The sequence below is a fragment of the Anguilla anguilla genome, chromosome 1 (genome assembly GCF_013347855.1).
Source record: "Anguilla anguilla isolate fAngAng1 chromosome 1, fAngAng1.pri, whole genome shotgun sequence".
Taxonomy (NCBI): Eukaryota; Metazoa; Chordata; class Actinopteri; order Anguilliformes; family Anguillidae; genus Anguilla; species Anguilla anguilla.
In genome coordinates, this window is record NC_049201.1 from 84,162,271 (window position 1) to 84,188,077 (window position 25,807).

General features: G+C 40.4%; 2 protein-coding genes and 1 long non-coding RNA gene across 3 annotated transcripts in view; all 3 read left to right on the plus strand.

The window, feature by feature from the left end:
* Window positions 1–25,807, plus strand: part of LOC118232142 (basement membrane-specific heparan sulfate proteoglycan core protein-like) — a 1,449,502-nt gene that overhangs the window by 1,420,672 nt on the left and 3,023 nt on the right. Inside the window, exons 17-22 of the mRNA XM_035426794.1 lie at window positions 3,713–3,976; window positions 4,233–4,496; window positions 4,825–5,094; window positions 5,415–5,496; window positions 6,110–6,149; window positions 7,123–7,355. Coding sequence (XP_035282685.1) covers window positions 3,713–3,976; window positions 4,233–4,496; window positions 4,825–5,094; window positions 5,415–5,496; window positions 6,110–6,149; window positions 7,123–7,355 — 1,153 coding nt within the window. The remainder of the gene's footprint in view (window positions 1–3,712; window positions 3,977–4,232; window positions 4,497–4,824; window positions 5,095–5,414; window positions 5,497–6,109; window positions 6,150–7,122; window positions 7,356–25,807) is intronic.
* Window positions 15,389–19,546, plus strand: LOC118232206 (B-cell receptor CD22-like). Its single transcript, XM_035426966.1, has 7 exons — window positions 15,389–15,583; window positions 15,958–16,018; window positions 16,528–16,872; window positions 16,981–17,220; window positions 17,404–17,676; window positions 18,598–18,831; window positions 19,455–19,546. Exons 2-7 carry the CDS (start codon window positions 15,970–15,972, stop codon window positions 19,463–19,465), a joined length of 1,152 nt encoding a protein of 383 aa, XP_035282857.1. The 5' UTR covers window positions 15,389–15,583; window positions 15,958–15,969; the 3' UTR covers window positions 19,466–19,546.
* LOC118232404 lies at window positions 20,120–23,793 on the plus strand. Its single transcript, XR_004766283.1, has 4 exons — window positions 20,120–20,270; window positions 20,491–20,920; window positions 22,617–22,889; window positions 23,738–23,793. It is a non-coding gene; the product is annotated as an uncharacterized LOC118232404 (long non-coding RNA).

Genomic DNA, 25,807 nt, shown 5'->3' on the forward strand with positions numbered 1-25,807 from the left:
AGTGGATGAAGATGAATCAAGTTGGTCGGCTCGCCATCTCCCTCATCAGGGAGGGAATCCTAGGTTCACAGGTTTCTTCTAGGGTATCCAAAAAACCCAGCCTGTATGATAACAGGCTATTATAACATCTGCATACTTTTCTCAATCTTAGTTCTTTTCTTTAAGGCATTATTGTAACCTCAAAAGTGTAAAAGTGTTACCAATAAACCAACTAGTACTCTTTATAAATGCTCGACTGTACAGTTTCCTTTTATCAAATATTCTATCGCTCTTTAACCATTTATCATGAATTATGATCAAGGTATTTTCCATGTAACTATAGCAAATAATTTTTAAACCATGAACTCAATATAAATATATGGCAATAAACCTTTAACAATCAAGTAAATCATTAGTTGATTGTAAAATAATTTAAATGCATGTGAACTAACCCTCTTGCATTGTCATGCACAATGGAAGATACGGCTGCATCATACACCAATTTTGTGCACTAGCTAAGTGCTAGTGCATGGTTTCTAATAGTACTGCATTAGCTAACTCCAACACAAGGTTATTGCAGGGCACATTCATATACATATTACATGGCACATTCATACACGTATGATAGAACTACTATAACAGTACCATTCACGCTTTCAAATAACAACATTCAACTTTATGTGAGAGAAACTCAATAGCTATACATACCACGTGTGGCTAACGCTATTTTCAAGGAACACGGAGTTAATAGCACACGTGTTGCTGCTACAGTTACGATACTTTGGTAAAAATTTAATATTTAAACTTGCCAAGATCCCAAGGAAAGAAAATGAAGTGTGCGATCTGGAGAATATTTGGTCCCTGGGTCATTTAAGGAGCTGCTCTTTAAGTTCACTGCTTAAATTAATGATTATGATTTTCTACTTCTGATCGTCTTTTTCTCTCTCCCGTTCTCCCCTCTTGCTGTGCACTCTCTCCTGTGCGACGGACAGTCTCAACCAAGTCCTTGGGAGTGGGCGGGGCTAACTATTTTCCAGAATAATCTTAAAACATTACTACCTGTTACAGCCAATAAAACTAATGAGGGATGCAGAACAAGTCCTCCTAACCCGTTCGGTAGGGAGCCTCTCTTCCTTAAAGCTACAGGACCCTTTTAAAGCGTTGCTATTTTTTCTAACGGGTTACAACTGGAACAGTAAACAGGAGGGTAAAGACCTGTCCAATGACCCAGAGTACTCTGTCCGTGTGGAGTACCTGGGGAATAAGAACAGTGACTGCACTTTCAGAATAAACCAGCTGAGAGAAAGTGATTCAGCAATATATCGCTTCAAGTTCCTGACCGACCGTTATGGTGGAAAATATACTGGTCTGCCTGGAGTCTCGTTGACAGTTACAGGTAATTCTAAACTTTCTTTTTATACTATTAACTGGCAGTACTCCTAATTATTTTCTAATAGAAACAGAATGGTCTTTTTATCATGTTGATTCTTGTGTGCAGGTCTTCAGGTGAAAGTGACAGAGAATGAGGCACAGAGTGTAACACTGACCTGTAGCAGCACCTGCACTTTGAGTGGCAGCCCTACCTTTACCTGGTACAAGAATGGAAAAGTTGTGCCCTATGAGTATAAATACTCCCTCAGTGTAGCCAGCACTGATGATACAGATCTCTACTCCTGTGCTACAGGAGGAGTCACTTCCCCTGCAGTCAATGTGAAATGTGAGTGTCTGCCCACATTCTGTTTTATTGGGAAATAATGCATGCAGGGCCGGCCCGAGGCATAAGCGAACTAAGCGGCTGCTTAGGGCCCCTGTGGCCACCAGGGGGCCCTCATGCGGTATTCATCCCTTATCGCAAAACCAGCGTTAGTAATTTAAAACGGAATGACAACCAAATATTTCATAACAACGTAACTCATTTTGAAAAAGTGACGATGCAGTTGAACATTAATGTACCTTTAAAAGACATGAGAACAGGGCAGAAGAGCAACCTGCAGATAGTGATTAGGTAATGGAAATTATTGTGTTTACAAACGATGTCGGATCAAGGTAATCCTAAAATGCCCTTATTGGAAAGATTGCATTTGAATAATAGCCGTCAAACAAAATGTCATTATAATACACATTTGTAATTGTCCATTCTATCCTTACAGATATATGAGAATGTTTAATGTGTGAATTTTTATTCAAATATTATTTTATTTTATTTAATTCACAATGAACTTGCATTTACTTTGAACTGCACAGTAAAACTGCGGGACCTTTTCTCTTTCAGATGCTCCTAAAAACACCCCAGTATCAGTGAGCCCCTCTGGTGAAATAGTGGAGGGCAGTTCAGTGACTCTGACCTGCAGCAGTGATGCCAGCCCACCAGTGCAGCGATACACCTGGTATAAGAATAATAGAGCTGTATCCTCAGAGACAGGAGGACCAGAGGACAGTTACACCATTAAAACCATCACACTGCAGGATATAAATCTCAAAGTGCTGTGTGAGTAATTCTGTACTGTCATTTAGAATGGCTTGGATGGGCAGCATTTTCAGTGAAAATAGCCAATGCATATAATTCTAAATGTTGCAGCCTGTCTGTTAAAGCTGAAAGGGGGAAGAACATGCAGTCAGATTATAATGCCTTATCCAAAAACCTCTGATCTCTGATTGGCTAGGCTCTATACCTACATTTCCATTGTAGTGATACAGTGTAGCATTCGGCCCGCCCAAGAAGCAGATTGGCCTGTCCAACCATGCTGTCCAAGCACAACATCGTACATTTCTGTATAGTGCAAAGGCGTAAGGTGCTACATTGCCAGATGATAAAAGACGCAGGCATGTCTGAATTGTCAAGTGCCTCCTTTGTTAAGAAAACATTGGGTAGCATTGCTTTGGAATACAGCTTTTTTAATTTCGGTGTGGCAAGATAGCCTATATAGTCCGTAGTACAGTAACTTGGCATCATTTTGAAATCAATACTTCTAATGGCAGGCCTAGATTTAGCCAGTTTGAATGAATGAGTTATAGACAGTGCTTTGTATGTGTGAGTAACTTGGCATTTTTGTGCATTGAAAACATGTTTTTTATGAGATAATACAATGCCCTGTAGTTGGCGGTATCACCCTTTATCAGCCACCAAATAATTTTTAAAAGAAAACAACAAACTCAAAAAAATTCTTAAGAACAAAATAACACAGAACAGAACACAGGCAGGCAGGGTACAGGCATGTGGAACACACAGGCAAACACATAAAAGAAACGCAAGATACATACAGGTCAGGAACAAGCACAAGTCGGAAACAAGCACAAGGAACCAGCACCCGAGGCAAGGGGACAAAGAACTGAAATAGACGGGGGTAACAAGACACAGGTGAACTCAAAGAACAATCAAACCAGAGGGAAGGGAAAACGAGAGGCAGGTGGGGACGGTGGTTAAATAACGAGACAATAATAAAATAATCGAAAGCAATAATACAATTAACCAACAGGGGAATGAGCAGGACACAAAACAGAAGTGCTGCCATCTGGTGGCCCAACAGGGAAAACAGAGATAGAAACACAGAACCATGACACTCTCATTCGCTTAGTGACCATCAATTCTCTACTCACGTTTCCGTTTGCTATTGATATTATTAGTGCACATTATGCCTGTTAAAAAAAATCATTTTTATCACCTTGCTGGATATTCTACTGGAGAATAGAAGTGTGTTGAGTTACATTCTGTTTTCTTTTTTAACCCACTCAGGTTTGAAGGTGGATATAAATTCTGACACAGTGTCAGGGGGAGAGACAGTGGAACTGACCTGTACAGCAACCTGCACTTACCCGACTGGGAGCAACAGCTTCATCTGGTACAAGAATGAGCAGCTTCTGACTGGTGGCAACAGGATCTACCAGCCCTATAGAATCCTTAAATTCACAGCCAGAAGTGGAGATACGGGCAGATACTCCTGTGCTGTAAACGGCAATCAGCATCTTGTTTCCCCCGCCGTGACTCTCAGTGTGAGATGTGAGTGTTTGAGGTCACATTTGTGTATTTTACATTCATTTATGCACAAGAACTAATTCTTCTGAGAGAACAAGCATTCCATTATCAGACAGATTGAGATTTTGGGGTCTCAGTTGACTTCAATCTTTAATTGAAATGAAAAACTGGACCATTGACAGTAATATGCATTCATACATTTATTGTGGGTGCTGTACAATGTGGAATTTTGTTGAATAACTCAATATATTGTTTTATTGTATTTCTTCTTCTCACTCAGGTGTAAAGGTTGAAATTAAACCTAGCACAGTGAGTGAGGGAGTAAGTGTGACACTAACCTGTAAAATCACCTGCACTGACCTGACTGGCAGCCAAACATTCATCTGGTACAAGAATGGACAATTTCTACAAAACACCACCCAGAAATATGAAAATCATAACTACCTTCAGTTCAAAGCCAGCAGTGGAGATACAGGCAGCTACTCCTGTGCAGTAAGAGGCCATGAGAATCTCCCGTCCCCAGCAGTGACTCTCAGTGTGAGATGTGAGTATTTGAAGACAAACTCATACATTTAACTTTACTGAGTCTCATTTGTTACTCATATTGAAAAAGCGGTGATGCAGTTGTACTTTAATGTACCTTTAAAAGACATGAGAACTGGACAGAAGAGCAACCCGCAGATAATGATTAGGAAATGGAAGTTATTATGTTTAGAAACGATAGCGGGTTTCATTCTAAAAATTGAAAGAAAGATGACATTGCAATAATAGCAGTCAAACAAAATGATATATTGGAAACATTGAGGAAAAGGAAACATGTGGTAAGTGTGAGATCTATATAAAACTGCAGGACCTATTATTTTCTCTTTCAGATCCTCCCAAGAACACCTCAGTAGCAGTGAGCCCCTCTGGTGAAATAGTGGAGGGCAGTTCAGTGACTCTGACCTGCAGCAGTGATGCCAACCCACCAGTGCAGAACTACACCTGGTTTAAGAAGAATGACACTGGAGTCTGGCTGGCAGGATCTGGACAGAGTTTGAACTTTTCTAACTTTAGATCCTGGAACAGAGGACGGTACTACTGTGAGGCACAGAACAGACTTGGAGCTCAGAATGCTTCTGCTATACTGGTCACAGTGCAAGGTAGGACCAGAACATATTTGATACGATATTTTACATGATACTGATTATGATCCTGAGGCTACAAAGCAATGCTGATCATGATATTGGTGTTACAATCCGAAATGGATCACAATAGATGATAGCGCAGTGTCACAAAAAGTGTCACCATGCCCATGTTGATGTAAAATTCAGATGTACAATAAGTTCTATTAAAGATAAGCACAGATGGGTATATCAATGCATTTATAAACTTTCACCTTACAGACATTGGTGAGGCTTGTTGTGAAATGAACACTACTATAGCATAACTGACACGGGTACATCTCTCTGACTTTGCTTAGGAGGTCAGTCAGTGATCGCGGGTGCAGCTGTGGGAGTGGCTGCCATTTTGGCTCTTGTGTTTCTGGGTGTTGTGTGCCTGAGGTACGTGGTTGTAAATGAGTCGGTTTGTTGTCACTCCAGTGTGAATTACTGTATGTCTGATTTAGACTCACAGTTTTAAACAAGCGCACATTTCTGTAAAATGGTGTTCCCGTGCACTAACTGCATTACATCATGCTGATGCCATACCCCCCCTCTAATGTCTGATTAGTGCTTAAACCACTGCATTATTAGTCATTTTGTTTTATTGCGATGTGAACTTTTCATAAACCCTTACTGATGCATTTTAGTGTCTCAATAAGTTTAACAAACCTGTATGATAAGCTTGTTCTTAATATGAATCATGTGGACAGCTGCAGGCCATAATGAAGTGTTGTCAAACGCATCAATTTGCCCTTGGGCTCCAGTGTTGGTTTGAATAAAGCAGATCTACATTTACTGGGCAGGAAGAAGCTTCTCATAACTCAAGCTCATTTCCTGTGACCAAATGACATCTGAATAATAAAAGATATACACATACATGGGCACTATTGCCTCAGCAATACACATCATTCAAACAAATGCAAATTGTTGTTTGCACAAAAGGGGGTTCTTTAAATATTTGTCAGAAGGTAGATTTACTTTTTATATTTATTTTTTTTTTCTGAATAATCAGGAGGAGAAAATCAACAAATGAGACAGAAGGGGGCAGGCAGGTGAGTCAATGAAATCATCTGCATATTTGCATACATGTATTTATCTATGGATGTAATATAATTTTATTTGTATACATTGTTTAAGTAAAAACTGAAATTCAATAACACTTTCTATGATGCCTGTCTATAATCCATTATATACTACTTATAATGCCTTATAGTCTGCTCATAATACAGTATAATTAGAGTTATGAAGACTGTTTAACACTCATAATGCTTTATAACAGTAATCATGCAATACAAAAGACATGATTTATTTATTTATATAGCACCTTTCTTACAAATAATTAGAAAGCAGAGCAGTGTGTGCCAAATGGCCTTGAAGGTTTATTAGATTATGTACAGAGGTTATGATCTCTGTGTCATTTTTCAGTGAGTTGACATGCTTAATGGAAATATTTCAGGAGTTAAATATGTGTATTCCCCTATAAAGGACAGTTTCGGTTTCTCAAATGGGTTTGTAGTATATGACAGAAACGTGCTACACCGTACAATACTGCTTTTGTACATATAATAATCTGTTCATTACATACAGAGGCAGGGAGAGTGACTTGCACTTTATGTGTTGTATTCACCTGATTTCAGTGAATAAATACAAAGAGATTATTGTTGTGATGAAGGTGTCCTTGCTATTGGTTATTGAAAATATATACTTTGAAATGAATATATGAATGAGTATTTCAGTTTGAAATCTTTCCAAGATTTTAAGAAAACCCACTGAAAAATTGGTCATGTTAGAGACAAAATAAATTGTATTAAGTGTATTACATCTGAATGTCTGGTTCTGCTGATGGCATTTATTTGAAATGAAACATTGATTCATTAGCTGATTTTTTTATATCAGGTTAAATTGATGTTTTGGAGTTAATGGGGGCGAGTAGCTCACTCCAGCTCTGAGGAGCTCACTGAAATGAACAGGACCTTTCTGTGGATCTTTCCCATCCTTCTCCTGCCTCTTTTCTTTACCCTGCAGGGGAATAAAAGCCCCATTTTTGGCAACGTCTCAGGGATGGCAATGAGTCACACTGGAACACAGGGTACGGACAGAGACGACAGTGAAGTTCCCCTCTACGCCTCTGTTCAGCCCGCTAACACCCGCAACCAGGAAGAGCTTCTACCCTCCACTGTTCAAAAGCCACTCCCCCAGTGTGAGGAGGGCGTTCAGTACGCCAGCATCCAGTTCCGCCCCTCCAGTGCTGCCCCCAGGTGAGAATATCCCACCTTTATACTACCTGTGCTGACTGTCGCTGTGTCAGGTCTATTATCTCTCTCCAGCAGCTTTTATCATAGACTGCTCTCTCTGACTGGAGCCAGACGAGGCCTCTATGGAGTCAGCAGGAGAACGACCCTCACTGGACAGACCAGAGTGTCTCACTGGACAGACCAGAGTGTCTCACTGGATAGACCAGAGTGTCTCACTGGATAGACCAGAGTGTCTCACTGGATAAACCAGAGCTTCTCACTGATTAATAGAACAGAGTGTCTCACTGGACAGACCAGAGTGTCTCACTGGGGAGAGCTGAGATGGTTGTGCTGTGATTTATATTGGAAAAAAACATAAAGTATTATTTAGATTCTATCATCAGCGTGTACAATATTAGAATTAATATTAATATTAATATTAATATTAATGATAGCCAAAAAACGTACATCTATAACACTTGGACATGTAAGCATCAACAGAACAAACCCTGGACACAAAATACAAATGAGCATTTCAGAGAAAAATGCAAATGTGCATTTCTGAGATTCCAATACTTCGCAGTACACCTGTAACAGTTTATATATTGATATGTTTGCAGGACCGGGTGTTGCCTTGATGCACACTATTTCTGTATTTTGGTTGTTTGTTTGTTGCAGTCCCAAAGCCCTGTTCAAGTATTTTAAAATGTTGCAATCTCTCGCTGCTGCTTTGTTAAGAACTTCTCTGCCTGGTCAAAAGAAGAACTTGGTAACACGGGGACTGGATGTTCCGCTGATCTAGATTCATCATTTGGCTTGTTCTGCTTGTCAACTTTCTTCTCTTTTCATCTCCCTGCTGGGTGACCTCAGCCTATGACATCACAGTGATGTAATGTTTTCCAAAATTCCATATTACTGTTCTGTGGCTAAAGCTTCTGCTTGTGCTTCATGTTGCAAGGTGTGTCTAAATGTGATAAAGGCTCAGGCAGGATTGACTGAAATGAGAATGAGAATGTCTGTGACTTAATAGAGTCTACATGTGCTGTTTTCTCCAGGTCACCAGCAGCATCTGTGAAGGAAGACTGTGTTCTCTACAGCACACTTCGAAAACTGGACATGTGAAAATAAACCAGGAAGATATCTTGCTTCATAAACTGTGGACCAATGCTGGTTATTCAGTGTAAATTTGGACATTTCTTTTAACGTGTGATCATTTTCTGTGTTTTTGCTTTAACTTTAAACAGCAGATTGTCTGCAAAGTAATCATCAAGCGGTATGAACCAAACATTTCCTTCACTGGATGATACATTTAAGAGTATTTATTAAAACCAGTGAACATAAACTCTCCTCAAGAACTCAGGTCACATGACTGTGCCTTTGTCACATGACCAGGATGACTGTGGTTACTGGCTCTGCAAAGATGTACCCAGAATGGATCATTCCTTCGGCATTCTATCAAAATTTACATGCATAACAGCTCATGCCTTCATATTGTACACAAAGTATTATCAAGATGTTGGTGACTGAAAGCCATTATCATTGCTGAATGTATTCGTTGGCCAAATATACTGCAGAATTGAGCTTTATATATAATTACATTTTTTAAATTATTTTATTAATACTTGTGTAACATTTACTATTACAGACATTCTTGTGCACATTTTGTGATTATATTGTGCTTATTACTGAACTGATCCCATATAGAGTATAAATTCACATAATGTGAATTTGTTTTACACATTCTTAATGTTTCTTTTTTGTATTACCAAACGTTAGAATTCAGAGTATACCTTGAATTTTTTGCATTACATTACATTACAGGCATTTGGCAGACGCTCTTATCCAGAGCGACGTACAACAAAGTGTATGACCATAACCAGGAACAAGTATGACGAAAACCCTAGAGAGAAGTACCGGTCCAAGTGCAGGGAACAACCGCATAGTTCAACTTGGACCCTGAAGGTTAAACTGATTAACAGTAACACAACGAGAACAGCAACGCAGTCTATGGAAAAAATACAAGCAGTAGTTAAGACAGGTGCATTAACTAAGTCACCTACGAAACAGCTACCTAGTTACAACCCTAAGCTCACAGTCATTTAAGAGATTACAGGGAGGTAGGGAGGGATGGGGAGAGGTGCAGCCTGAAGAGGTGAGTCTTCAGTCATCGCTTGAAATGGGTCAGTGTCTCAGCTGTTCTGACCTCCACAGGGAGGTCATTCCACCATCGTGGGGCCAGAACAGACAGGAGACGTGTTCTGGAAGTGCAGGTGCGAAGAGGGGGAGGTGCCAGGCGTCCTGAGGTAGCAGAACGGAGGGATCTGGCTGGCATGTAGGGTTTGAATATCTTGTGGAGGTATGCTGGGGCTGATCGCTTGACTGCCTGGTAAGCTAGGACCAATGTTTTAAATTTGATGCGATTTTAAACAATCATTCAATGAAACAAACAAAATTAACCTATGCTTGAAGAATTTTGTAAGTAGACCATGTACTGTAGGTGTTACCCCCTCGGTTCTGCTGATGGAATAGAACATGTTGTCGGACAAGCAAGGATTAATTAAAAATATTTATTTTCTGAATCCAGCAGTTCCAATAGTCAATGCCCTTGTTAAAATGTTCAGCACTCTGAATACTGAACCAATACTGATATTTCATGCTGGAACCCCTCACTTAACCTACATGTAAAATTCAAATTTCTTAGTGTTCGTGAGTACACTGGCTGTGGCATTTTGAACCAATCTCAGTTTATTAATAACTTTTTTTGGGAAGGCCAGTGAGTAACGCATTGCAATAATCCAGACGACAAGTTATAAACGCGTGTGTTAACTTTTCTGCATCTTCTCGGGAAAGGAAGGGCTTAACTTTGGTAATATGTTTCAGGTGGTAGAAAGCTGTTTTGGTTACGTTTCTAATGTGTGCATCAAAGTCCAAATTGCTGTCAAATATGATACCCAAATTTTTAGCCTGAGAGGTGACATTGAGACCTCTGCTTTTAAGGTGAGTGACATTGATCATTTCCCTCTTAGTCTTATCACCAATGACCGTGACTTCTGTTTTGTCTTGGTTTAATTGCATGAAAGTATTCTGATAGTTGCCAGAAAACAAGTTTTTCAAGGATTTTGCTCGAAAACATGAGATTTGAAATAGGCCTGAAATTTTTGAGAATGGACGGGTCAAGGGTGCTCCTTTTAAGAAGGGGCTTAACCATGGTGATCTTAAAAGTTGATGACAAAATGCCAGTTTGCAGGGAGTGCAAACTGGCATTTTTTAGTTTTCATTTTTTAGTTTTCTTTTAAAATCCATTTCTAATACTTATTTTCTACAGAGCTTAGATTTATTTTATTTTTTAATTTTTTATTTATTTTTTTTTTTTTTTTAATTAATTAATTTTATTTTATTTTATTGGCTTCCTGTTTTAGTTATGTCTCCTTTGTTATCCCCCTGTAAAGACTGCAACATGGTTGGGTTTAAAACCACCATCCAATTAAATAGTGATGGTCTCTGCTGTAGGTGCCAATCAGATCAAGCATCAGAAATACTTGAGCTTGAAGAATGCATTAAGAACCTTAACTGTATTCAAGAGGCTGAAAGGTTTATAGATGATACCCTGACATCTTTAAATATTAGTGCCATACCACCCCCAGAACTCACCGTTCCAGAATTCCCTACTGCCACAACAAAGCAGCACAGCACCATGCAAGGATCCCATCATCCATCCACACCTTTACACAGAGCAGCACAACCCCAGCCTTCTCATCCAACCACCTCTACTAATGAAAAATCCTCCTCCCACAGACGGCAGGACAAACCTCACTCTGGTAGGCCCCAAAACTCCCAGCACTCTCACCTGAAGCCACATTTTCTGCAACGTAATCTTCCCCCCTCACCTCGAAGACTTGACCCTCAACGCCCACAATCCAAACCTCAAACTGCCACATATCGTGATGTCCTGATTCATGCGCCTCACTCACTTCTTCCCAGCACCCACAATCATCCCTGACTTAGACTTTATTCCTGTTCATCACAAACACAGCTGCCCCCCCTCAGACGCTACAATGTCAGTCCATACCTGTTCATACAACAATCAGATTCTCTCTCCCACAGTGTTCCCACTTCACCTCTTCCACTATCACCTCACCAGGAAACCTTCTCCCCTGCTTCTTCCTCCTTTGGCCAAACTCCCTCTCCTATAGGCCTCATTATTGGAGACTCCATCATTCATGATGTGAGTGTTGAGACTGCTGGACCAACCTTTGTCCTACCTATCCCTGGTGCCAGGGCTAACGACATCAAATCAAACTTGAAGCTATTATCACAAAACTCATCAGCCTACTCAAATTAGTCATACATGTTGGAACAAATGATGTACGCCTTAGACAATCAGAGATTACAAAAATGAGCATTGTCTCTGCCTTCAAGCAAGCACGTAAAATGCCAAGAGGTGATCTTTTCTGGGCTCCTCCCTGTGCGTAAAGGTGATGAGATGTACAGCAGGCTCCTTTCTTTAAACGAATGGCTCTCAAATTGGTGTGCTTCTCAGGGGCTTTATATAACTGGTCTTCTTTCTGGAGACAACCTGAGCTATTGAAGCAAAATGGTCTTCATCCCAGCCCTGATGGATCCTACATCCTGTCCAGAAATATCAATCATGGATTGAACTATGACTGTTATTGACGCCAGGGTTCTTTCCCCTTTGCATGTACCCCTGACTCAACAACTTCCCTGGACAAATAATTTACCCAAAGACCCCAGGTTATTTTATATACTGTTTCTAGGCCTCGTCACACCTTCAGTGTGTGTACAGATCAAGTGGTGTTAGACATAGCAGTCTCATTTCAATTATTCTACTCCCAAATCGTAGACCAATTAGTTCAGTTAACCGGCCCTCTCCTTGCATGCACCCTTAGACTAAAAAAAAAGGAAGGGGCTTGGGCTGATGCACCTTAATATTCACAGCATTCTTCCCAAAATGGATTTAGTGGACATGTTGGTCAACGATACTAATCCTGATGTTTTTGTTTTCTCTGAAACATGGCTAAACAGTTCTATTGAAGATGATTCTATTGTGCTAAAGGAATATTATGTTTTTAGATGTGACAGGCCTAAAAAAGGCGGTGGGGTAGCAACTTGTATTAAACATAACCTACATACAACTAAATCACTAAGTCTTTCTGTTCCCAAGCTGTTTGAACTGCGAGTCACTAAAATAGAACTAAGTCCTAAAGTTAGCCTCTATGTGGTAGCAGTCTATCTCCCACCTTCTGCAGCTGCTAATGTCATGAATGCTATAGCATAACTGCTAGCTCCCTTCCTATCCTCTGAGGTGGTTATTTTAGGAGATCTTAACCTTAACTGGTTGTCCCCATCCTCCGATTGTTTAAAGTCTACCTGTATTTATCTGGGTTTAAGCCAGTTAATTACTGTTCCTACCCGTATAAATTTGAAAGATCCTTAGTTACATCACTGGAGATAGGTACCGTACTCACTAGGGCTGTACCGACTCAGAATTTTCTTAGTCAAATCGGATTCGGCAGTTCAATATGACGATTCGACAACTCGTTTTATATATGAAGGTCTATAAGACTTTCTGGCAAAATAGTACATTGGCATGTGCTTCAGTGCTGATTTAGACCACGTTAACATAGTCAAGTACAACAGAGTCATATGAACATTTTTTTGAGCATTTAAAATCAATCCGTTAAAACAACTGCATGACACCAGATGATTTGAATTGCCGACAATGCATTAGCCTGCTTGCGGATTTGTTGGAATAATGAGACAGTACACAGGTATTTCTGGTTAAACCTAGCTCTTATAACTTCTTTATTTTGCTTTAAACATTAAAAATGAACAGGATAGGGGCCTAGGCTACTTCTTTATTTCTCTTTAAATATAAGAAGCCTAACATAGGCCTATAAATCTAAACAAACATGTAAAATAATAAACTAACAAATGAAGCAATTTAAGATTTGAATTATTTTAGTTGAAATAATGCCTTTGTAAACAACAGTTGAAATAAACGGTATTGTCAGCCTTGAAATAACTGACGTCTCGTCTTCAACGAGACCCTTTTTGTTTCTCTTAAATACAAAAAAGTAGCCTAATAGGCTATATAAATCTAAATAAATCTAAAAAATAATAGATTAACAAATTAAACAATTTAAGATTTGATTTCTTTTAGATGAAAATAAGTGCAAACGGTTTAAATAAATTCACGGCATTGTCCGCTTTGAAATAATAACTGACCTCTTGTCTTCAAAAGAATATTCTATTTCTGTAGGCTATTTCCCTTTAAACACAGCCTAAAAAATAATGAATAAATCTAAGCGTAGTGTAAGAAAGTGTAAGAGCCTAAATAAATAATCAAATTAAACACAAATTAGGATTAGCCTATAATTATATAAGATGAAAAAGCAAACGTTTGTATTCAGGCTTTTCCTACACAACAAAATAAATAATAGGCCTATAAAATAAATGATTTAACGGGAGTGGTCTTACATTCACAAGTTATGCAGTGTTCTTCAGGTTTCGGCTTCTCCCTCCAGTTCACCGCACATGTTGTCACATGGAATTCTTCTAGCACGCGCAGGTTGCAAGAATATAAACACTTAAATTTATAATTCCCTTTATTTTATTTATAATTCAATATTGTAATATAACCACTCTCCATTTCTGTAAGATTCTATAATGATGTATTCCGGTATTGTAATACACATTGACTGCTCGACTCAGAGAATCTCAGTCGTCTCTGACAGATGATTCGAATCGTTGACTTTCAGGGGGCAAGCCTTGGACTCACCATTGTGTGCTGTATAAGAAGGTGGGCTGGCCCTCCCTATCTCAGAGAAGAGACCAAAATTGGTTCCTGTTTTTATGTAAAGCACTTCTCAAAATGCTACCTCCTTATATTTTATCTCTTATTGAATGGAGAGTTGGAGCCTATCAGACTCGTTCTCAGGACTGGTTGATTCTCCAGGTGCCACGGGTCTACTCTGAACTGGGTAAAAGTGCATTTAGATATAGTGCTGCTCATGCCTGGAATGAGTTACAGTGTGCATTAAAGCTGAACTCTTTGATTACCATGGGCTAATTCAGGACCCTGATTAAGAAACTGGGTACCTTTGAATGTAAATGTTATGACTGAATTGAACTGTTTAATTGTTTTTATTCATTGTATTTTATTTTATTCTATTTTATTATTGATTTATTTATTTTACATTTTTAAAAGTTGTTTTCATATATTCATTTTATGTATTGGAACCTTTAGCTTTTGTCTGTTAGACTGTCTGTTTTTCTTTTGTCATCGGGGCTCCATTGAAAAAGAGACCCAGTGTCTCAATGTGATTTCCCTGTATAAATAAAGGTTACTGTATAATATCCAAAATAAACATAATTGCAAATTATTGGGATTAAGAGCAGCTGTTGTCATTGATATTCATATTGCAATCAGAATCTCAATAAGAGAAAGGGAAGTGGGAGTTACCCAGCCTTTTAACAAGCGTCAATCCGCAATAGCTGCGACCGCACACGCACATGCATCATGTGTGCATGCAGCCATGCATGCACCCTCACACAAACACGTGACCTCCTTTGGTTCATGACCAATCTTTCCACAAAATCTTGTGCAAATCTGTGAATCCATTCGGGAGTTATGCGCCTTTTTGTGATAGGCCATGCCCATCGCCACACACCCTCACACGAACATGTGACCTCTTCTTTGGCTCATGACCAACCTTTCCACAAAATCTTGTGCAAATCTGTGAATCCATTTGGGAGTTATGCACCTTTTTGTGATAGGCCACGGCCATCGCCACGCCCCCTCTTGGTCAATCGGCCTTGAAAGTTACTCAGCTCTACCTTCGGTCATGACCAACGTCCATGCCAAATTTCAGCATCCTGGGGAAAAAACTGTGGCCGCTACGGGGTGGGACAGTTTTTGTGGACCGACCGACCGACCGACCAACAGACAGAGCTATGGAGCCGTGGTCGCAGCTAAAAATGTACAGTTAGTCCTGATCAGACGCAAAGCGAATGCCTGCGTTAATTCAGCCATTTTTCTCTGTTAACTTTTAAAATATGTATGACTTGAAAAAGGGGAAGTGAGTCAGATCTGCAACAGCACATTCTGCTTTATATTTAGTGTGAAGCACTTTCTTCGCGGTCACATTCAGCCACACTGATCTGTCTGTAAGGGTGTTTAATACTAATGGCTCATTAGCAAACCACTGAGGCCACATCAGAACTCTCTCCTGGTAAGTGCATTATCATATTATTTCATTTAGTCTATACTATGCCACAATATTTTGTAGTGAAAGAAGATTAAACTGGAATCAAATATAAAATAAAATGTTTTTTTTTTTGGCTAGAAATGAATGCTGTTTCTTCCATACAAATATCAGCCATCAAGTCACAGCCTGTTTGAGTCTCTGTCTGGTCTGTGTGAGCTCCTCATAAAAACCTGAGCATTTAGGGACATTAGCAGCACATTAACTCACTGTGTGCGCTTGTGTAGTATTTGTTAGTCTTGTGTATTTATGTGAATAAATAGAATACTCTGACAGTGTTTCCGCCATTCATTTTTACATATTCAAGGGCTGTATATGTGTATTTGGGTTGCTATTTTCAGTCGGATCCAGCCATGCTCTCCAAAACCTTGTTGGTAACCCTCACCCTCCTGTCTGTGTCAGGTAATCTGTGTAAAAACATTTTTTTTATTCCAAAAGTAGTTCTAATGTTTCCGTCTACAAAAAGATTTCAGTAATTATTATTGTCCCTGCCTTGTGAAAATCATTATCTGAATCATCAAATGTGAAAAATTTCTAATCTCTTAACCCTTAATTGGCAGAGGAATGCATATAGTTTCCATAACATGATGTACTACAGCACTGGAATTAGCTTTGAGCAATCCAACTGCTCTTTTACACCAGAAGAGAGGTTCCTCTGAAGTTTCTCTTCACACCTGGCTTTGAAACTGAGACAGACATGACGGAAATATCTCTGGTTTTACTAAAATACCAGCGCTGTCGACTGTGTACAATTACTGACATTCCATATTTTTGGAGGAAATATTAGGCGCAGTTGTTTTAAAGTTCATTTCCATTAACTGAATCCATGGTCTGTAATGTTGCCAACACGTGTGTGTGTGTGTGTGTGTGTGCGTGCGTGTGTGTGCATGTGTGTGTGTGTGTGTTTTCAGGTGTGCTAAGCCAGAGGGGATGGAGAGTGACTTACACCCCTGAGAGAATCTGTGCCTTAAAGGGGTCTTCAGTAGACATGCGCTGCACTTACTCATATCCCACAGATTACACAGTGCAGAAAACATTGTGGTTTATTAATGACTGGCACGGGGTATGGGACCCTCAAGACCTGTCCAAGGACTCAGAGTACTCTCACCGTGTGAAGTACCTGGGGAATAAGAACAATGACTGCACTTTTAGAATAAACCAGCTGAGAGAAACTGATTCAGAAACATACCAATTCAGGTTCCTGACCGCCCATGATAAATATACTGGAAAACCTGGTGTCTCTTTGGAAGTCACTGGTAATTATTCTATGCTATAAACTCAGAGGATTCTCCTCCTACAAGTACAAATGGAAGAGTGAGGATAGGAGGAGATGCTTTTTTACAGGTTTAATTTGCTATTTGCAGATCTACAGGTGATGGTGTATCCTGACACAGTCACAGACGGACAGAGTGTGAGACTGACCTGTAGCACCAGCTGCACTCTGACTGGCAGACCAGCTTTCATCTGGTACAGGGACGGATCTCCTCTGTCCTTCACTGATCAGAGTCACCAGTTCAGAGCCAGCAGTGAAGACCGAGGCCGCTACACCTGTGCTGTGAAAGGCTATGAGCTTCATTCCCCTGCAGTGGCTCTTAATGTGAGATGTGAGTACAAGGGGCCAAACTTGTGTGTTCCACACTACTTGTGATGCCATCATCACTGTTGAAATGAGAGTTTTTCCATTCCTTCAGGTTTGAAAGGTTTCATCATTGATGTACAGTTAAACTGTGCAGATTACTCAAGTTTACATTTCACATGAAACTACTAACCATTGTTTCCTCTTACAGATTCTCCCAAGAGCACCTCAGTATCAGTGAGTCCCTCTGGTGAAATAATGGCGGGCAGTTCAGTGACTCTGACCTGCAGCAGTGATGCCAACCCACCAGTGCACAGATACACCTGGTTTAAAAAGAATGGAAGATTTAATCCTTTATGGAATGTTTATAGATCGAGTTACACCATTGAAAAAATCAACTACAAGGATGCTGAAGAATACTACTGTGTGGCAGAGAATGTAATTGGGACAAACAGGTCTCCTCATATAAATCTCAAAGTGCTGTGTGAGTAATTATCTCCGCAAGGGGAGAGCCTGGAGGGGATTATGCGTTTGGTCGCGTGTGTGTGTGTGTGTATCTGTCCGCAGCTAATCTCGCATACTACTGGGCCGATCAGCCTAATACTTGTTGTGCATGCTGACAGCAGGCCAAGGACCTGAATTCTCGAATATTTTGCAAATCAGTCAACAACAAGTATTTTATTTGAATTAATTTCCATCATTGTCCATTGAAATACATTGAGTGCTAACTCCTCACTCCTCTTAACTGGCCAGTAGGGGCCGCAAGCAGGGGTTTAATTGGGGGTGGACACGGGTGGACAGCGTCCACCCACCTTTGGTAAATAAATAAATAATTTGGACCGGCAGTTTTACAAATAACTATGACAATCCAGTCCATTGTTTGTGTGCTCCAGTCCACGTGTTCCCTCTAGCCAGTTACTCGCTCAACCAATCAAAAATCCGAAGAAAAAAACTCAGGAGGAACAGTCGTTTGTATAGACAGGCACGGAAAGAAAAATATCGTTGATTGCCTTGATTGTTTGGAAGCGGATGTGGTAGGTAATTTCATTAACATGTAATTTCATCTATGCAACATTTTAAAGAGAGATGACTAAACAGCCCCCACGAATGCCGGCTATTATTAACAGCAACTTTGATTGCTTGAGCAAAATCAGCAGGTTGCTGGTCAGCAGCTAAGCTAGTCAGCGGTGACTGGTGAGCCGGAAATTGGTGGGGCGCATAACTTTCCTTTAAACTAATCATTGATCTCAACCTGTTTTCATTAGTAATTTTCCTTTATCATCAAGCGGGCCAATGATCGGGCTAATCAAATGGCAAGTAGCCCAACACAGCGTCTTCATACCGTGTTAGGGGGTTTAATGAAGATTGTTGAGTTCCATTTCCTTTGCTTTTTTTACCCACTCAGGTTTGAAGGTTGAAATAAATCCTGACTCAGCGAGAGAGGGAGAGATGGTGACACTATCCTGTAAAAGCACCTGCACTCGCAGAAGCACCTTTGAGTTCTACAGGAATGGACAACGTCTATCTAATATTGTCCGCAACCAGTTCAGAGCCAGGAGTGACAATGCGGGCAACTACTCCTGTCGTGCAGTGTACGATCGTTTTCTCTATTCCAACACAGTAATTCTCAGAGTGAAATGTGAGTAAATGAGGTCAAGCTCTTACATTTTGCTATCTTTGTAAATACAAAAAAAAAAACATGTTTCAGGTAATTATATGACTTCTAATCTAATTGAAGTCAAAACGCATGTGAATAGAGGTCAATAAAGCCTGAAAAATGAGATGGGAAATCGTAGATGTGAAGAAATGGTAGTTTGTGCATATTTAGAAACATAAACATGGCACATACTCATGTATATTTGCATATTAGTATTAAATTGGAGTTGTCTGGTTTAAATAGCAAGTCGAATAACCATTTGGGCAAGATCTAAATAACAGCTCAAATCAGCTAAATAAGAAAGCATTACTGAAGGAGGAAATGTTCCAAATTAATTTTTATGGATACTCTGGAGAACAAACAAATAAACCTATAAATAAATTCAGCAAAATTAAAGGGAGAGGTGTAAGTCAGACCTGGATTAAACACGTATTTGTTTTAGATTCAAATAGTTTTCTACGCTTTATTGATCTTGTCTGGCGTATTGGAACAAATGAAATACCCTCAAAAAGTTCTGGTCACATTGGCAGGCTCAATTACACCAGGCAAGATCAATGGAGCACAGAAAAGTATTTGAGTCCAAAACAAATATGTATTTGACCCAGGTCTGGTCTAAGTAAGCTGATGGAAGGAGAACGTGCCTGCCTCCTGAAGAGTGTTTCTGATCTGTCAGAAAGGTGTTTGCAGGTTTTTCTTCATTATGGTGAGCATTATTTTGTCATCAACTGTAGAGGTCTTCCTTGTCCTACCAGGTGATTACTGAGCTCACTAGTGTTCTATTTCTTCTTAATCATGTTGCAAACAGTTGATTTTGGTAAACATAAGGTTTGGCTTATGTCTCTGACTGTTTTTTTATTTTTATTATTATTTATTTGCAGTCTCACAATGGCTTCCTTAGCTTTAATCGGCAAAACTCTGGTCCTCAGGCAAGAATCAAGACTAGATACTGAAAGCTCTTTTATACCTACACTAAGGAAGCAATTGAACACACTGGACCAATCAATTACTTTACTAATCACTGGACTAATTTCTATACTTCAAGCCTATGATTGTGGAAGCACTGATGTTGTGTATCCACTGAGGGTTTCCTTTAACTGAGCTGAGTAAGTGTGGCATCGATATAAAACTGCAGGACCTGTTATTTTCTCTTTCAGATCCTCCTAAGAGCATCTCAGTATCAGTATCTGGTGAAATAGTGGAGGGCCGTTCAGTGACTCTGACCTGCAGCAGTGATGCCAACCCACCAGTGCAGAGCTACACCTGGTATAAGAATAATAGAGCTGTATCCTCAGAGACAGGAGGACCAGAGCACAGTTACACCATTAAAAACATCACACTGCAGGATGCAGGAGAATACTACTGTGAGGCAGAGAATGAGATTGGGATAAACAAGTCTTCTCCTGAACATCTTGATGTGCAGTGTGAGTATATCAGTGCGTCTCAGTTTCAGGCACACTCATAAAGAAGCTAAACGTATATTCAATTAATTTTAACTCAAAGGCTGACACACTGGGAACTTTGCAGGGTGAGATTTCAGCTCCATTATAATCTGTCCTTTGAAATAAATGGCTCTACCACTGACTGAGACAGAACACAGTGAAGATTTAGATTAAATTTAACACATTTCTGTATTGATTTTAGATTCTCCCAGGAACACCTCAATGTCAGTGAGCCCCTCTGGTGAAATAGTGGAGGGCAGTTCAGTGACTCTGACCTGCAGCAGTGATGCCAACCCACCAGTGCAGAGATACACCTGGTATAAGAATAATAGAGCTGTGTCCTCAGAGACAGGAGGACCAGAGCACAGTTACACCATTAAAACCATCACACTGCAGGATGCAGGAGAATACTACTGTGTGGCAGAGAATGCGATTAGGACAAACAGATCTCCTCCTAAACGTGTTAATGTGCTGTGTGAGTATATCAGCGTGTTTCAACTTCACACAAATGGCTGGCAGGAACAGGACTCAGTATTAGCTTTTCTGGCATGACATCCTGGAACAGTGGACAGTACAACTATGAGCCAAACAACACATTTCAAGCTCAGAACGACGCCGCTGTAGCTTTGAAGGTTGGCTGTAATTACTTTATTTAAACTATAATTTGCTTATTGGACACAATTATCTAAAGGAACTTGGAAATCTCAGACTATGTTAATATTGCTTCCCATTTCGAAGCATTCATTACATTACATTACATTACATTTATTTGGCAGACGCTTTTATCCAAAGCGACGTACAAAAAGTGCATTTCATGGTCATAGACAACTGCTAAACACAGGTTCAGTGAGGTACAATACTTATTTTGTACAGCTATTTCTAGCCAAGAACACAGTTTAGTTCACACAGTGAACACTATTCAGACATAACCTCTGCAAAGCCAACTAGGCAGAAGAATAAGCTACAGTATTAGGACAAATACAAATTACCAAAAAGTGAGATGGGGCAACATGTAACAAGTGTCATGAAAAAAAGAGCTGTAGATTTAGAGTGAAATATACAGCGTGGTGGTGGTTAGTCTAGGTCTAGTCTGAAGAGATGAGTCTTCAGGCCACGGCAGAAGATGGGTAGTGAGGGGGAGGTTCGGAGAGGGACGGGGAGTTCGTTCCACCACTGGGGAGCTAGGGTGGAGAAGCTCTGTGATCTCTTTGGGCGGGTGGGATGCCGTAGAGCGGAGTGGTCGAGCAGGCACATAGGATCGAGTCATGTCCTGCAAGCAGATGGGGGCTGTCCTGTTGGCAGCAGTGTAGGCGAGGGGTTGTGCAATTCTAGTTCTGCAACGAACACACCCTGCGTTACGGGGGTCTCTTCTGACTCACACAGGCTTTAAAGGCATGTAACCTCTGTATTCATCCACAAGCCTGAGCTTTCATCCTTACCTGATTTCAACATTTAACATTACCAGCGGAGTGTGGTTATGTGTGCAATTATGTTATGCACCATTCAAATGCGAAAAAAGAATGAGAAAATCACATTTTGCATGACGCTCCAATCGCGATGACCGAGAAATTCCGATCTGTGCGTTTAGACGAGGGTCGCATTAGCCGACATCAGATTTATTTCCACTGTGGCCCAAAACGGATCTGAAAATATCTGATTCCATGAGCTTTTCTCCAGTTTACCAGATCACAATACATATCTGATTTTTACCGCATGTGAGCAAGAACTCTGAATTGTGTAACTTTTACCAGGCGGTGTGAACGTAGCCTTAGAGTACCAAGAATGAAACAAAATCAAGATTTATGTACTGGGAACAGCAACAGTATTGGCATATGAATGATATCTGGTTATATGTTTTGAAGAGGAGTGCAGTGCTATAACTACAGTCCTAATGTTGAGGATTTAGATTTGTGAGCAGGTGTTTTGACCATTCCTATCCATCAAAAACCCTCATCCCCAGCCCAGTAGTTCATTAATATGCATGCTATCCCATTCTCTTACCATTTATGACACTACCCTGGTTGTGGAGACACAGGAATTTCTTTTATTAATTTGGACAGTAAGTGTAGCATTTATTCAAAGCAAAGTAGAGGATATATAGGTTTTGAAGGTTCTAGCCTGAATTTAGCCTGATGTAGATTCTGTAGTCTTCTACAGCATGTAAATGTACAGGTCCCAGGCACATTCTAATACTGGAGTATATTAACATTAAATAAAAACATTCCAATATCTGAAATGATAACCATGTTGTTATGATATGTAAACATTAAGGGATTGCTTGTGTCATGTAAGATCACATTTCACACAAAACTACTAACTCTGTTTTAGATGCTCCTAAGAACACCGCAGTATCAGTGAGCCCCTCTGGTGAAATAATGGCGGGCAGTTCAGTGACTCTGACCTGCAGCAGCGATGCCAACCCACCAGTGCAGAGATACACCTGGTTTAAGAATAATATTGCTTTAGCTTCATGGACAGGATCAGGACTGAATCACACCATCAGTAACATTGTCTCTGAGGACAGTGGACAGTACTACTGTGAGACACGGAACCAACATGGAACTCAAAATTCTTCTGCTGCTGTGACCATAGATGTCCAGTGTGAGTACAGTCTGTTGTCTGTGGTGCGTGTTTGCTTATGAACACCAACATATCCACACCATTATCCACAGCTCTAACAGCTGGACCTCTTGCAGCTGGTTTGCAACAATTAGAAATGGAAGGAATCCATAGAGAAAGGACTTGATGGGACTTTTAAGGAAAGAGGATACCTTTGGTTTTAAGGGCATGTAATCAGTTACAGTTGTGTCACACTGCATTCAGACACAAACTTTTAAATCTCCATTGTTACGGGTTGTATCTTCTTTCACATTGTGCTGAGTAAATCTAACTCAATACAAAGTAAATCTGCAGTGTATTAGAGCAGTGGTTCTCAGGTTTGACCTTGGGGGACCCCTATGTATGCTGGTTTTTTGCTTAGTTAAGGGTGTTGAACTCATGTTTAAGTTATAACTGTCATAATTTTTTCCCTGAACGTATTCACACAACGCAGGTTTGGCTCATTACACTTTGCTTTGCCTTTGAATTCTTTGTTATCTTTGAAAAAGGTCAATTTTAAGGGCCATGAGTCCACACTTTCACCTTTTATTCTTCATGGCATGCATAGCTATGTCTGACATAAGATGGCTTTAATAATCCCTCAAAACATTAAGAAAAACGAACAGCTTTTTAGAATTCCGGGATTGTGGTTGAACACAGCATACACAGGGGTCGCCAGGACCAAATTTGAGAGCCACTGCAACCATAATATATGATGGACAATATTGCATAAGACTGTGCATGGTATTGCTGTTATATGGGGATAACATGATCAAATGCCTCTGTAGCTGTTTGAGATACAACGAGTGAGAATTTAGGTGGAATTGAACACATTTTTCTTTTACTTTTAGATCTTCCCAAGAACACCTCAGTGTCAGTGAGCCCCTCTGGTGAAATAGTGGAGGGCAGGTCAATGAATCTTACCTGCAGCAGTGATGCCAACCCACCAGTGCAGAACTACACCTGGTTTAAAAAGAATGACACTGGAGTCTGGCAGGCAGGATCTGGACAGAGTTTGAACTTTTCTAACTTTAGATCCTGGAACAGAGGACAGTACTACTGTGAGGCACAGAACAGACTTGGAGCTCAGAATGCTTCTGCTCTACTCATCACAGTGCAAGGTATGGCCAAAATATACAGTACATGGCCAAAAGTATGTGGACACCTGACATCCAACATCTCATCCAAAGTTATGGGCATTACTATGGAGTTGGTCCACCCTATGCTGCAATAACAACCTGCACCCTTCTGGGAAGGCTTTATACTAGATGTTGGAGCATTGCTGCAGGGATTTGCTTCCATTCAGCCAAAAGAGCATTAGTGAGGTGGGACACTGATTGAGTAATTAGGCCTGGCTCGCAGTTGGCTTTCCAATTGATTCCAAAAATGTTGGATGGGGTTGAGGTCAGGGCTCTGTGCAGGCCAGTCAAGTTCTTTCACATCGTTTTCAACAAAAACCATTCCTACATAGACTTTGCTGTGTGCCCGGGGGCATTGTCATGCTGAAACAGAAACAGGCGAGGGCCTTCCCCAAACTGTAGGGGAAGCACAGAATCATCTAGAATGTAATCGTATGATGTAGCATTAAGTTTTGCCTTCGCTGGAACAAAGGGGCCTAGCCGAACCATGAAAAACATCCCCAGACCAAGGGGTGCCCAGATACTTTTACTCATATAATGTATTTGAAATGATATGACGATACTGATCATGATCGTGAGGCTACAAAGCAATGCTGATCATGATATTGATGCTACGATCTGAACCGGATCACGATAGACAATGATAAAGCAGAATGACTATGCCAACGTTGCTTAAAATTAAGATTTGTGGTAAGTTCCAGTAAAGGTAGGCAGAGAGAGAGGTATATTCGTGACATGTGTTGTGAAATGAACACCGCTATATCATAACTGACACGGGTACATCTCTTTGACTTTGCTTAGGAGGTCGGTCACTGATCGCGGCTGCAGCTGTGGGAGTGGCTGCCATTTTGGCTCTTGTGTTTCTGGGTGTTGTGTGCATGAGGTACGTGGCTGAAAATGAGTCGGTTTGTGAAGTGTGAATTTTGTCTTATTTAGTCTCACAATCTAAACAAGTGTACATTTCTGTAGAATCTTTTTGTCATACACTAACTACATTATATCATGCTGATGCCATCCCCCCCCCCCCCCCCCCCCCCCCAATGTCTGATTAGTGCTTAGACCATTACATTATTAGTCATTTTGCTTTATTGCAATGTTGATTTCCATACACTATGACTGATGGGTTTTAGTGTCCCAATAAGTTTAATATCAAACCTGTATGATGGACCAACAGCGAAAGGTGCATAACAGAATCCCCTTAAAGCTTGTTTTTGATGTGAATCATGTGGACAGTTGCAGGCCGTAACAAAGACGATTAAAACATATCCATTTGCCCTTGAGCTCCAGTCAGTGTTGGTTTGAATAAAGCAGAACTACATTTACTGGGCAGAAAGAAGCCTCTCAAAACACAGGCTCATTTCCTGTGACCAAAAAAAATTCTCTTTGAACACAAAATGCTCTTTGTCTTAAGATAAAATTCCTTTATCTATTTTTTTTTTCTCTAAATGAGCAGGAGGAGAAAATCAACAAATGAGACTGGGCACACAGAAGGGGACGGGGAGGTGAGTCAATCTAAATCAAATACAAAATTAATCGATATATCATTGTTCTTTGTTGTGTATGTATTTGCATGCAAATATTTATGGATCTCATGGGGGCGACAAAGCTCAGGAGGTAAGAGCGGTTGTTTGGCAGTCGGAGGGTTGCCAGTTTGATCCCCCTGCCCTGGGCGTGTCAAAGTGTCCCTGAGCAAGACACCTAACCCCTAATTGCTCCCAACGAGCTGATTGGTGCCTTGCATGGCAGCCTTTCACCGTTGGTATGTGAGTGTGTGTGTGTGAA